This window comes from Rhinatrema bivittatum, chromosome 4 (assembly GCF_901001135.1).
Source record: "Rhinatrema bivittatum chromosome 4, aRhiBiv1.1, whole genome shotgun sequence".
NCBI classification, from domain to species: domain Eukaryota; kingdom Metazoa; phylum Chordata; class Amphibia; order Gymnophiona; family Rhinatrematidae; genus Rhinatrema; species Rhinatrema bivittatum.
In genome coordinates, this window is record NC_042618.1 from 65,899,188 (window position 1) to 65,914,037 (window position 14,850).

General features: G+C 43.6%; 1 protein-coding gene across 3 annotated transcripts in view; it reads right to left on the minus strand.

Moving 5' to 3' along the window:
• The window catches only part of PELI2 (pellino E3 ubiquitin protein ligase family member 2), a 387,703-nt gene that overhangs the window by 215,388 nt on the left and 157,465 nt on the right, over window positions 1–14,850 (minus strand). For 2 of the 3 annotated variants that reach the window (XR_003856259.1, XM_029598250.1), the window contains exon 3: window positions 12,157–12,198. The exons of the other annotated variant lie outside the window; for it this stretch is intronic. Coding sequence is in view for 1 of the 2 variants with exons in the window: in XM_029598250.1 (XP_029454110.1) it covers window positions 12,157–12,198 (42 nt within the window). In the remaining variant the exon portion in view is untranslated. The remainder of the gene's footprint in view (window positions 1–12,156; window positions 12,199–14,850) is intronic. 3 annotated transcript variants of the gene reach the window in all.

Below are 14,850 nucleotides of genomic sequence, written 5' to 3' on the forward strand. Positions count from 1 at the left end.
TAGCCCATTTTGATACAAACTCTACCACCAGACTTGTGCACACCAAATCCGGGGAGATGGTTGACCCGATATTTGAGGTCCGGTTTCCTGGCTACTGGGGGGGGGGGGGGGGGGGCGGGGGAGTGTGGACTTGAGGCTGGATTATCGCACAGTCTCATTTGCAGATCTCACAGAATAGAATGAATCTGTATCACTGCAGGCTCAGCTGTTTCCAAAATACACAGTATCCTAAAGATCTCTGCATGGAGATCCTTGTCCCTTCAGATGTTGACTCCAAACACCTTACCCAATTTATTCAGGAATTTAGAGTACGAGAGGTCTTCCAGAGAAGAAGAATGCTCTGGTTGGTCAGGTAAGGGGTCTGAGGAGATTCCTGTATGCCCTTCCTCCAGAATCCAGGAATGGAAGTACATTAGCCCATGACCCCAATGAAGACAAAGGTGATCAGATGGAATCCTTGGTCATCTCTGAGGGAAATACTCCGGGGCATATCTAGAGAGTGGAATCCCATACACCATCCTTGCACTGGCTGGATGCCTCTGTAAGAGGCACAGTTAGGTGAAGGCTAGATCCTGCCACTGGGACCTCTGATGGAAGCTCCCGAGGCATGCAGGCAAGAGAGACTTCCTCTTGAGGGAGCAAATTCAACATTTTGGACAAGAGGTTGAAGATTGCCTGCTTGCGAAAAGAAAGTCTTCACCAATTTAGCAACCTGGTCTATGTGCCCTTTGTCCTGGAGTTAGGGAAGAGTCATCCTTATGAGACAAGTGTACTGGAGTTTCTCCTTGGTTAACTGCGCTCACAGTGCAAAGAGACAAGAGACACAATGAAGCATATCAGATCCAGAGGCTCCAGAGAAAGCCCACAGATTGATGGAAGGGAAGCAGCTCCAGGAGGCCCAGGGTTTGGACCAAGGAGGCAAGATTGAGACAAGGTGACAATAAGGAGTGTCCTCCAGTTACTCCCAAGGTTTGCTCCTTCATTAAATGCATTGAAACACCGGGGACCAGTGCACTGAATGCATTGAGAACCAGTGCACCTGTGTCAATAGTGCTGAGGCCTGAAAGGTGTACAGAAAAGCAGTATCTTCTGCTTTTCTGTACACTTTTTCAGAACATAAATAATAGCCTCAACATGCATTTGCATGTTATGAATGCTATTAGTTTCGGGGGGGGGGGGGGGGGGGGGGGGGGGGGGGGGGGGGGGGGGGGGGGATTGGGCACGTTTTCAACGCACTAAACCCCTTACAGTATAAGGGGTAGTGGACGCGTGTCGAAAAAATGCATCCAACTGAGTGTTAGAGTGCTCAGCCAAGCGCACTTTACAGTATTGGCCTGTTAGATTGCTGTTTTGCTGAATTTCCGAGTACTGAAAATACTAAGCTTACTTAGAACGCTTGGAGACCAAGATAAATGTCCTTTTAGATTTAGTGGCAAGTTCCATCTCTATTTCTTTATAGTATGCTGGAAGTTATTCTTTCAGTCTAAACACTTTCTAAACCATTTCTGTACTGCCTGGAGAGCAATGAAAGAATCAGACTATCAGCAATTTTTTTGTGAATTGAACAAACTGAACCATAAATCAAAAGCTCTCACACTGAAAATGTCATGTTTTTGTAAAATACATTTAAAGCCTTCCGTATTGCTTGAGCTGAATGTTGACAGATTCTTATAAAAGTTTTGTACTGAACTGCACTACATTTTCTCAGATAATATACATTAAAAAGACAAAAGTATGGACAATTTCTAATCTATGAATAGATGCAATTTGGCAGTAGACTTGTTTGGCTTTCCTTTCTTACAGTGGTCAGACATTATCCAATTACTTTCTAACTGCTTCTGATCTCCAGGGAGCTTGAGAGAATACTTATTTGCTTGGTGGACTTGACTTCAATTTATCATAGCTTGTCCAAAGCAATTGCTGAGCTTTTTAGGATTGTTTCGCACTGTCATCTCTTTCCTTATTTTTACCTTTAACTTTTAGGGCTATGATGTATTTTGAAAAAAAAAAAATCAATTGATATCTTTTTAAAGGGCCCTATTTTTCTTTTGTTTTTTTTTTTTTTTTTTTTTTTTTTAGAGAAACTGTGCATCTGCACTCCCTTGCAGAACAATAAAGGAAAAAATAGTGCAAGTTGAACCTGGAATAAGCCTGTGATCTGGAGCTTCTCTTTGTTGGTCTGTTTTGTCTTAACCACCGTGCAGATGACACAGATTCTTTCTACTCCTCCATACATTTATAATTTTTCGAGCAAGCCTGTATATTGTGCAGTCACAACTATACTGCTTCCTGGAATAGGTTTCTGCTACAAAAAGAGATTACAAAGTAAGGTTCTAATCTGTGTCCAGAGGAGAGTGAGATTAACCATTAGTAATCCTCTTCCTGTCTATAATCATGCATTTTTGTTCCCAAATATAGAAACCTGATTGAACTTTTTTTTATAAAGCATGAAATGGGTAATGAATTTCATATATTTAGTTTGTATAGTGTTAGAGAAGGAGACAAAAGAAAATTGGGAGTGGCATCACAAAAAGAAAGGAAACGTTTACCTAATGAGTAGCAGAAAGATGGTAGAAAAATTAGGAAGGGTTGCCAAACAGATGTGAAAAAAGATGGCAAGAGGTTGAAGTTACCCTGGGTGTCTGAAAAGGAGGAAGACAGCAAGAAAGTAAGAGTTGCTGACCTGTAATATGTTCTGAGGAAAACAGGATATCAGCCCTCACCAGTGAGGGGGGGGGGGGGGGGGGGGTGATGCCATCTGACAGAGCCCAGGTCTGTGTTGACTGCATAGCTTCCTCAGCTTTTTCCATGCTCTACTAAGCAAGAGGGCTATCCCATGTCACACCCCTCAGTGCAGTATAGAGCTTTAAAGGAGAAGCCAATTCCTAGGGGAGATGAGTGGGTTCTGCGAGGACATGCAGTCCTCACAGGGGGGGGGGGCAAATCCCCAACTACGGGCTGCTCTGAATCTTAAAAAAGGGAAAATAACAGTAACAGTGCCAACTGGAAAAAATGTTATCGGCAACAGGCCATTTTTACATTTTTGTGTATAAATTAAAAAAAATGGGCGCTAAAGAAAATGGAGTGCGTTTAAACCTCAGAGACACCTTTCAGGACAGATGACCAAATCTGCTGTCATGTTGGGAGTCCCTATCCAAGCAGTAATGGGATGTGAATGTGTTGAGGGAACTCCACATAGCAGCCTACCAAATCTCTTCCAGGGAGGCTGATCTCAGGTGGGCCACTAAGGCCCTAGCACTAAGAGCCCTAACGTGCCCTTCCAAAGTTAAGTTTGCCTGGGCATAACAAAGATGCAGTCTACTGGTGTGTTTAGTTACAGCCATCCTAGTTCTATTTGGGTCAAAATAAACAAAAAGCTGGGTGGACTGTAAGGGCTTCAGTCTGCTCCAAGTAGAAAGCTAAGGCTCTTTTGCACTCCAAACTGTGCAAGGCTTGATCACTTTTATGGATATGTAGCCTGGGAAAAAATGTTGGAAGGACGACTGACTGGTTAAGGTAGAAGTTCAACACTACCTTAGTTATGAACTTGGGATACATGCACAGAACTACTCCATTATTGAAAAACTTGGTATCAAAGATACAAAAGGGAGGAAAGTCCACACTCCATGTGCAATAAAAGATACAGAAGAGTGCAGAGACTGTAATCGCCCTTTAAACTGAATAAACATCTGCTTACAAATCAATTATGATTCTCATTTGTAATCGGGGGAACTCCTGCATCTTTAAAACATTCATATATTACAGTTCAAAAGATATCTTGTTTCTTTATAGTGAATGAGCTACAGCCTTTTTGGTGAAACATGGTGTCCGTGTCGGGGGACACTTTTGAACTGTAATATATGAATGTTTTAAAGATTCAGGAGTTCCTTCGATTAAAAATGAGAATCATAATTGATTTGTAAGCACATCTTTATTCAATTGAAAAGGATGATTACAGTCTCCACACTTCTGTATCTTTTATAAAACTTTGTATCAGACAGATAAATCACCAGGGCCTGAAGCCCAGTGACTCTGGGTGCCAAAGTGACCATAAAAAAATGACCTAGGTCAGGAAATACGGCTCACACGAGTCCAATGGCTCAAAAGGAGCTTTTGCTAGTTATGTCAATATCACTGAGCTCCCAAGGGACAGTGGGAGGCTTGATAGGAGGCTTCAACAGAAACATCCCCACATGAACCTGACAAAGGCTGTACAGAGATGAATTTACCTGCTACATGGTGGTGAACCCCAAGAGTTAGTCTTGAGACTGAACTTAGATGTAGAAGATAGTCAAGCAGTTTTTGTGGGGAGCACATCCTAAGGCAAACCTGTTCCACTTGAAATCTTAAAAACTTCCTTGTGGAATTCTAGAAGCCACAAGAACAAGAAAGACAGCAGGCAGATTCAAGGAATCAAATACTATCCTCAACATCCAGGCTGTGAGGGCAAGGAACCTGATGTTTGGTTGAGTAATGCTCCTTGGTTCTGCGTGATGAATGTGGGGGGAATTTCCCAACTGGATTGGTTCCCTGATGGATAGCTCCTGAAGGAGTGGGAATGAAACCTGTCTTGGTCAATAGAGTACGTCTGAGTTTTAGAAGAGTTTTTGTCACTACAGGAATTGGAGCATTCGTATACAGATGATTGTGTCTCCAATGAAGGAACAAGGTGTCCAAAGTTAGCTTGTCTTTTGACCCTCTTTTCAAACACTGAGAAACCACCTTGTTTAGAGGAGACAAACAGATCCATCATGGGTGTATCCCACTTATGGAATATCAATTTAGTAACCTCTATGTCCAAGGACAACTCATGTGGTTCCAGGTACCAACTAATTTGTCTACTAGGGTATTCTCCTTGCCTGGCAGATATGTGGTTCTAAGGATCATCCCCTGAAAGACGGCCCAAGTTCCACATTCTGATTGCTTCCCAATACAGAAGGTAGGAATATTTTCTTCCCTGCTTGTTCAGGTATTTATTTAAAATAATCTATTTACCTCACACTTCTAACATGTGGTTTACAAAAAAATGTTACATATCTAAAGTATAAACATTTTAAGAAACCAAAGCAGACATACAGAATTGATTGAATAAATAGGTCACTATGGATATACAAGGTCAAGACTTCAGTTCAGGGTATGAAGACAATAGGTACTTCCCCTAAATACCTGCTGAAATCAGGTAGAATATGGCTACCTGACTGCCTGGACTAGGACAATTTTGTTGACCAACTAATCTCTAAAATTCTTTAGAGCATTTAGGATTGTTCTTGCATCCAGAAAATGTATTTGATGAAGTTTTTCCTGAGCTGACCAAAAGCCCTGAGTGTGAAGCCCTTCTACATGATTTCCCTACCTCAGGTTGGATGCGTTCAATTGTCAGGAAAATTTGAATAGGAGGAATTTGGCTGAACTTGCAACCAACCTTGAACTGTTGGCGACGCAAATGCTTTCTTTTAATCATGGGTGGCTTGTAGCCAGTGGGATTGTATGGTTCACTGGGTTTGTTTCGTGTTGACATATGCGGAGGGTGCACATTCTCAACAAGCCCTATGCTGATGGCTGCTGACTCTTAATTCTTCCACTGCAGACACATCAAGATAATGATTCTCTTTTGTAAGAAAGGTTTCTTCCTGACTAATGTCTAGTAGAATTCCTACAATCTTCAAATGATGGGCTCAGATTGCATTTAGGGTAATTTATCACAAAGCCTAGTAACTAACACCCACACACATTTGCTCATTGATTCTTTGGTATCTTCCTGAGTAGTGCTCTTGAATAACCAAGTAAGTTTTTACTGCCAGTTCTTATGGACTCTCCTTTACACCTATGGACTGGACAATTACAATCATAAGAATCACAGAATCACATATATGTGAATGATATTTTAATGCTGTAGAACAATTCAAAATATTGTCTATTGTTTAGTCTTATCTTTCTCCTGTTTGTTCTTGATTTTTAAATATTTTCTGAATGATTTGTTAATCACCTGATAAAAACCCTCCTAAGCAATGTACAACATATCAGAACATAAGAAAATGCCATGCTGGGTCAGACCAAGGGTCCATCAAGCCCAGCATCCTGTTTCCAACAGAGGCCAAACCAGGCCACAAGAACCTGTCAAGTACCCAAACACCAAGAAGATCCCATGCTACTGATGTAATTAATAGCAGTGGCTATTCCCTAACAGGCCGATTCAGTAAAGTCCACGGGAGAGCAGGCGAATGCCCACTCTCCCGGCGCGCGCACAGGCCACTCGCTTGTGTGCGCGATTCTGTATTTAAATTAGGTGGTGCGGTAGAAACGGGCAAAAGGAGGCGCTAGGGACACTAGCATGTCCCTAACGCCTCCTTTTGACCTAGAGTGGTGGCTGCCAGCGGGTTTGACAGCGACGCTCAATTTTGCCGGCATTGGTTCTCTAGCCCACTGACAGCCACGGGCTTGGAAACCGGCAAAATTGAGCGTCCGGTTTTTGGCCTGACAGCTGCCGGCCCATTTTAAATTTTTTTTTTTTACTCTTCGGGACCTCAGACAATATCGCCATGATATTAAGTTGGAGTGTGCACAGAAAAGCAGTTTTTACTGCTTTTCTGTGTACTTTCCCAGTGCTGGCAGAAACTGGCGCTAATTTCTTAAAGTAAAATGTGCAGCTTGGCTGCACATTTTACTTTCTGTATCGCACGGGCATACCTAATAGGGCCATCAACATGCATTTGCATGTTGAGGGCGCTATTAGGTGCCGCGGGTTGGACGCGCGTTTTCCACCCCTTACTGAATAAGGGGTAAGGGAAAACGCGCATCCAAGGGCAGGTTAACAGTGCGCTCCGGAGCGCACTGTACTGTATCGGCCTGTAAGTAAACTTGATTAATAGCAGTTAATGGACTTCTCCTTCAAGAACTTATCCAAACCTTTTTTGAACCCAGCTACACTAACTGCACTAACCACATCCTCTGGCAACAGATTCCAGAGCTTAATTGTGCGTTGAGTGAAAAATAATTTTCTCTGATTAGTCTTAAATGTGCTACTTGCTAACTTCATGGAATGCCCCCTAGTCCTATTATCCGAAAGTGTAAATAACCGCTTCCCATCTACTCGTTCAAGACCTCATGATTTTAAAGACCTCTTATTATACAGCTTAAATAAAACATATCATAAACAAACAGAAATAGAAACATAATCTAAAATTAGCAAAGACCCAGATCTTCAAGTAAAATAAACAAACACTCAAACATTGCTCATCAACCAAGTTTTTAACAATTTCTGAAATCTTAAAAAGGTTTCTCTTCCCTCAAAGCCACTGGGTGTCCATTCCATAAATTTGGAATAGTGGAAGAAAAAGATCTAGGGGCAGATTTTCAAAGGGTTACGCACATAACTCCCGAAAAGATGCCGCTTCCACCTCCCCCTGCGCGCGCAGAGCCTATCTTGCATAGGCTTGGTGGTGCGCGCAAGTCCTGGGGCTTTCCTGGGGGGCGTGGCTGTGGCCTCTGGACTGGAACATGGCGCACTAGCAGGCGTAACTTGTAAAATAAAGGTAGGGGAGAATTAGTTAGGGCTGGGGGGTGGGCCGGAAGGAAAGTTGCCTCTGAGGCCGCTCCAATTTCGGAGCGGCCTCTGAGGGAACGGAGGATGGCTGCACGGCTTGGCGCGTGCAGGCTGCCAATTTTGCGCAGCCTTTGCGCGTGACAACCCTGTATTTTATAACATGCACGCGGCAGCGCATGCATGTTATAAAATCGGGAGTAGATTTGTTCGCGCCGGGTTGAGCGTGCTAAAGGTTGCTGAAAAAGACAGGTACATGCCTTACATGGCAGCTTCTTAGCATGACTCCACTTTCATTATAACATGTTTAAAAGAGACAACTTTTGATGGATATTATATAAAGCCTAATTACTTTATGGCCTCATGTTAACAGGAAGGTTAAAGAGGCTGATGCATGTTCTCTTTTAGGAAAGGAATAGAATTTTTTAAAAAATATTTTAAACTTCTTGAATTAAATAGTTGATAAAACTTCCTATAAAAGTGTTTAACATTTTATTTTAAATCTAAGTAATCTGTTGAAATTAAAAATTCATCAGAAAAGTCACCAACAATCCAAGGACATGAAGGTAAAGTCTTACACTGTTTCACTATTTCACACACGGAAGAATTTGTAGAGACGTTTGTTTCCAGTTTTTATTTTAATTTCTCTGGGAATTTGAATACTATAAGAAAAAAAACAAAAAAGAAAATAAGTGCTAGAATGTCTTTTCCACTAATTTTCCCTCCAATTATAAAACAGTGATTTTACTACTGACTTTTTTTTTTGTAATTATACCATTGAAATTCCCAGGGCAAATAAAATAAAAACTGAAAATGAAGGTCCCTAAGCTTTTGCTAAAGTATATTGTAACAGACTGCCTTAACGTTCCCTGTTTTCAAGAACTCAGACACTGCACTATTTAACAGCCTATGGGCTAGATTTTAAAAGCCCTGCGCGTGTAAATCCTCCCGGATTTACGCTCGCAGGGCACTCGCGCGCCGGTGCGCCTATTTTGCATAGGCCGCTGGCACGCACAAAGCCCCGGGATGCGCGCGCAAGTCCCAGGGCTTCGTAAAAGGGGCGGGAGAGGGGTCCCGAGTCCCCCAGCACTGCGGCCTGTGCCTGGGGATGGCGAGGCGGCAGGCGTTACTTGCCCAACAAAGGTAGGGGGGATTTAGGTAGGGCCGGGGGGTGGCGGAAGGAAAGTTCCCTCCGAGGCCGCTTCGAAATCGGAGCGGCCTTGGAGGGAACGGAGGCAGGATGCGCGGCTCTGCGCACGCAGGCTGCCGATTTTGCGCAGCCTTGCGCGCGCCAACACCGGATTTTATAAGATACGCGTGTATCTTATAAAATCCGGCATACTTTTAAAGATCTACCTCTATGGATACAATTTTTTTTTTTTTTTTAAGTTTTTAAAAAAAAACATTTTCCAGCTATAATATCAGGCTAAGCATGCACTAGGAATTTTTTTTTCTGGTATCTGCTGGACATCATGATGGGCCTATAACCACACAAGAAATCCCCTGATTGGTTCTAGAAAGCGGTCAGAGGCCAACTGGTAATACAACCGCCTGATGTGCCTTGAAGGTATTCAGGCACCACAAATGTGCCCCGGAGTTTAACATAACCAGCTTTCATATGTGCTATATTGAAGCATTACAGGAGAAACAGAATTAAGAGCCTGATTCACTAAGGGCCGGATTTTTAAAAGGTGAGATGCGCTGGGCCTATTTTAAAAAGGCCCGGCAACACGTGTAAAGCCCAGGGACGCATGTAAGTCTTGGGGCTTGCAAAAAGGGGCGGAGTGTGGGTGGTCCAGGGGCAGGGGCAGGGCCAGAGGCTCCAGGCACAGTGGCCATTTGCCTCTGTGCTTGGGATTGCGTGCCAGCAGTTGGCTGGCGCGCACAACTTACTTCAGCCCCAGGGCTGAAGTAAGTTTAGAAACAAAAAAAAGAAAAAAAGGTAGGGGGGAAAGGGCGGGGAAGAAGGGAAGTTCCCTCCGAGGCCGCTCCGATTTCGAGCAGCCTGGAAGGGAACGGGAGAAGGCAGTGCGGCTCGGTGCAAGCTTGGCACGCGAAGGTGCACAATTGTGCACCCCCTTGCGCGTGCCAACCCCGGATTTTATAACATGCATGCGCATGTAATAAAATCGGGCGTACATGTGTGCGCGCCAGGTAGCACGCGCACTCCTTTTTAAAATCTACCCCCAAGACTTTTCGCCCACTCTGAGTCTATGAAAAGAGAGCTTAGTGTGGCTCTAAGCGGCCCTGGAATTCCAGCACAAATGTAATTTTAAAGAAATACCTAAGAAAAAAAAAAAAGAGGTGAGATGGCAGTTATAAATAATTAGAAACATTCCATCAAACAAGTAAACAAAAAAAAAAACCCCACACTGGTACACCCCAGGGAATTTTTACACAGCAAAGATTACAATTCTGCAAAATTCATTTTTTTTTATTTTTAATTTACACAATATATTAAATAGAAGAGTATTTGAATATTCTTAGAAGAGATCAGGCTTGTACCAGATCTCACCTTTGGGAAGTGACTAAAAACCTGGCGATTGTAGCAGCTTTTGGCTCACAGCCTGACCCAGGATCTCCTGCCTAGATCTCTGATCCACAGGCTTAGTCCCAAAGGGATCATATGAACTGCACACCTGCTGAATCCGACTGTAATCAGATTACTTATATTATATCTTTGTTATAAAGGGCATTGCTTCTTATGCTCCCTCATTATAATCCTATTTAGGTTTTGTTATACGGGTGCTTATAATGGTACCACCATTGCTATAGCTTGAAAATTATAATCTTATGAGCCTAATTTTGATGTAGCACAATTTGAGCTCTTTTGTTTGGAGTCCAACACAAATAATAATATGTTTCTCATCTCAAATTTATTAACCACCTCTTCCAAGACGCTAGAAAGCGGTGTACAAAGTGCACGCAATGTAATAGAGCTTAGATTGTTCTCCCTACTTTTTCCTCCCACCGTGAAGGCCAGACCCCAATACTTTCTCTCCCCCAGGTCAGACCCCCATCATTTTTCTCTCTCCCTTACACCAAGCTGAATCCAGCCATTCTGTTTCCCCTCTTCCCTCTCTGCGCTGCTGTTGCCTCTGCGTTGGCTCCTGCCCTCACAGGCCACTAACTACCTCTCTCCATCCAGCCCGCATGGGCCAATGCCAATTCCCATTTTCACTCGCACAGGCCAGCATCTCCTTCCTGCTTCCTACCTACACGCTGGGTAATTATGTAAATTAGCATGATTACGCATGCTATGAGCAATTATGCACAAGACTGCATAATTCCCAGGAGTGTAATCTGTAAGTGTGTTAACTACAGAATGGAGTCTTGTAACTGCTTGAAAAATGTAAGTATAGCTCTGGCTGTTAACATTACATTTTGCTTTATCTGTAACTAAACAAATAGGGTTATTGGGATTTTTACATCGTAAGGAAAATAATTCACACTAAAACACCAAAGACTTGTGAAAGAACACTTAATTTGACACTAACAGTAATAAGGGAAGCACTTTTATTTTTTCTGAAAGTCAAAACAAAATCTGTGCACTCAGACTTTTCCTTAGCAATGAAATGGGAGACTGGGGCTCACCCCTCCATCCCCTTGTACTGGGACAGATCATCTAACAGTTTCCCTATCTACCTACCTTACACATCCAGACCACTGAGATACTTCCTGCCCAAGATATTTCACAGAACTGGGGATCACCAGTAAATTCAGATTTGGGAAGCAAGAATCAAAGCAAAATAGGTTAAAAAATGTGCTAACAGAGAAACAATCTGGCTATTAGTGCAAAAAAGAGACCCTTGAAGCCAGGTGAAGAAATTCTAGGTTATTACAAACCAACAGACACAAAAGTAATGGCACTCATGTCATTTGGCTAGACATTCAGAACGTTTTGCTTACTCAGCTTTCTAAATTTAGGAGACCAGTCACAGATCTAACATTTTAAACCCATTAAGATGTGAAAAGCTCACTTTCATGTGTTTCTGTTAAAAGGCTTTGGGCACTGTCCAGTCTTGCTTGTTCCCACCAACGGCAGAGCTAAACCTGCTGTGGTCGAAGCCTGGAGGAAAGATGCAGAAGAGTGGGGGCAGCAGTTTCAGCAGCTGCAATGAACCCAGAAGTAAGAAGTTGGGTCGCAGTACTGCTGAAGCTGCTGCACTTGGGAGGAGGCCAGAAAGAGAGAAGGGCAGAAAAGCGGCGGAGAGGACTTCTCAGAGCTCCCACCATCGCTGATGAAGTGCAGTGGGATTTTTAGACCTGCAGAAAACCCAGCAGAACAGACTGCCCCATGTGAAAGAGGCATACAATTTATATGCTGGCCCAGGGGAAAAACAAAGACTTGGGGTCTTCCAGCAAAGAAGATAAACAAACTGCCAGTGCTCCCATTCTGGGGTGGTGGGGGAAAGGGGAGAACTAAATGAAGTGAAGAGAAGGGGCAGAGAAAAGAGGAATCAAAATCTGGCTATTCGGCCAAGCATCCCCCTGAACTCTAGGCATCTGCTCTTAAGTGTGAGATCAGTGTACACTGTGTGTTGCTACCTACACAATTTTCCATTATGTCCTCGCCTTCCTCCCCCCCCAATTGTCATAAATCCCAACACATGTACCTTCAATTCACTTCCTTCTTCATAATCTGCCTTGTGCCTTTCCTAGGAAAAGGAGGAATATGAAATTGAAATAATGCAGGGAAAGGAATAAGACAGAAGATAAAGATTCCTGAGGGTGTGTCAGGTTCACAATATCTGCAAAATCTGACTGCCACACCCCAGGGTGCCCTGGCCCCTGCCTTCCCCAGCATTTAAAATCATCAAAACACTGGCACACATGTCCCCCCCTCAAGCTCCTGCCCCATCTTCCTCCTTTGGCCCTCTCGATTTCAGATATCCTATGAGGGCCCTTCTCCTGAAAAGTTTGGGAACTCCTGCTGTAGAGGATAGGTCTTTGCCAACTAGCAGGCATGATTATGGAAAAGAAGGTAGCATTCACTTGATACAACTATAAAAAAGTGTTCCATTCTTGCTTGAATAAAGCTTACATAATAGATTATGCAGTTTCCTTAGCGCTAAGTGCCAGATAAATTAGTTACAAGATTAAGAGTTTGCAAACAGAACAGATGTTTCATCTGACACAGTTATTAAAGAGCTATTCAACTTCCTGGATTCAAAGTCAGCAAGACTGAAATGTTTTGGAAAAGATTTATATATATATATATTTTGGGGGTTTTTTTATGGTTAGCATGGTCAAACTTGATAGAAAAAGTTAAAGAAAATAAAAATTAGTACAAAACATTTTATTGGCTTTGAAACAATTGAAAAAAAACTCAGTTATGTCACTAATCAATATAAAAATGACACTAATTAACTTCCATGAGTTATAAACCATGCACTTAAACACTTCCGTCCTTCTGACTCTGGATGATGGGCATTTTCTTTGCTAATCGCACAGGGTGAAAAATTCCCAGCCATTCACTTTTTTCGTAAGTGTTAAGTAATGCTGTCAACTGCAACTGATACCCTTTCCAGGTGCAACTCCTTCAACCAGCAACGTTACACTTCCTGCCAGTCTGTACGTGCATCACCTGTTGACGCAGAACAATCGTCCAGTTTCTAGGAAGGAGATCCCCGTCCCACATGCCTCCCCCCCCCTCAGCCTAAGCGGTGGTCTGCTGGCATGTAAACACGGGATCCATGTACCGCAGAGCATTCGTTTGACCAGCTCCCGGCAAAGCGTCTAGCGGTCCTATCGGAGATCCACCAGTGTTGGTGATGTCTTTAGACAGAAGTTTTTGGGGCCTGCTGGGGTTTCAAGCTGAATATGGAAGGGGGGGGGGGGGGAGGCAAGCCAAAGTAACGTTTGCATACATCATACCACACCTCTCACAGTGTGGCCCCCTAACTTTAAACTGGCTACAAAAAAGATGCAATAAGACGACCCAAGGTCCTTCTGTGCAAATAAAAAAAAAATAATAAAAAAGCCAGTTTCAACCTCCCAGTAAAACTACCATTAAAATTATTTGATAGCCTCGTTCAACCAATTCTTCTGTGTGGATATGAGAGTGAAGTCTTCAGACTATACTGGAAGGGACAGAATCTCAGTGTAAATCCTACACTTCCAGTTCTCTAACACACTGGATCCACAGAAATCCCCTCCCCCCCCCCCCCCCCCCAAAAACAGACCTAGGATATTGACCCTTGCAACTCACCATACAAAAAAAATATATCTATCTATGTTCAAATTCTGTTGTCACCTCAGTAACAGCAACACAAGCACCTTCTACTGCTATTTTTAGTCCTGTGGGAATTGTGTCCTACCGTGGAGCACAGATTTCCCCTCCTGCGCAGTTGCGCAGAATTTGGTAGGCCCCCTGCGTGCTGCGAGCAGGACGTCGGGGCCTGTTCCATCTTTGCTGCGATTAGAGGCTGCGCTGCTCGCGGCAAAGAAGGAGCAGGCCTCGGCGAGAGTGAGTGAGTGAGTGTGTGTACAATAAGGCTGCGAGCCTGGTTGGTGAGGCCTGGTGATGCACGTAAGACCCGGGAAGGGGGCAGGATGGTCCAGGGCGGGGTTAGAGGCTCCTGGCACAGCAGCCATTTGCCGCTGTGCTGGCGCGAGCAACTTACTTCAGCCCCAAGGCTGAAGTAAGTTTTGAAACAAGAAAAAAAAAGAAAAAAGTAGAGGCGGGGGAAGGGCGGGAGGGGTAGGGAACAGGGGAAGGCAGTGCGGCTCGGCGCATGCAAGGTGCACAATTGTGCACCCCTTTGCGCGCGCACGCCAACCCCCAATTTGATAGCTTGCGCGTGCAAGTTATAAAATCGAGCGTATACCTTTTAAAATCTACCCCTATGTTTGGGGGGTGAGCAAGAGAGGGAGCCAGTATGAGGGGGTGTGTATCTATACACTAGAGAGGAAGCCTAGGTGTATGTGAGAGACAGAAGGAGCCTGTGTGAGGGGCAGTATTGAGAGAGGGGTCAAACTCTGGAAGTGGAGTTAAGAGTGGAAGGGGTTGAGCCTAGAGGGGGAGGGGAGAGATAGAGGCAGGTGGTGGCGTTGGAGCCTGAGAGGGAAAAGTGAAAGGTGACTGGCCAGGGGAGTAGGGAGAGAGGATGGAAGGGACATTCTTACAGTGAATTTCTAGGAAAATTCTGCTCAAAATATTTTAAACTCTGCATCTTTTATGTAACAACTTTTCTGTATTACATTTTAAATGACTGAAAGACTATCATGTATATTGGGTTATTTTGACCCAATATAAAGTATGCAGAATTTTGCAGAGTTTTACATTTTTGTGCAGATAATTTTAAATG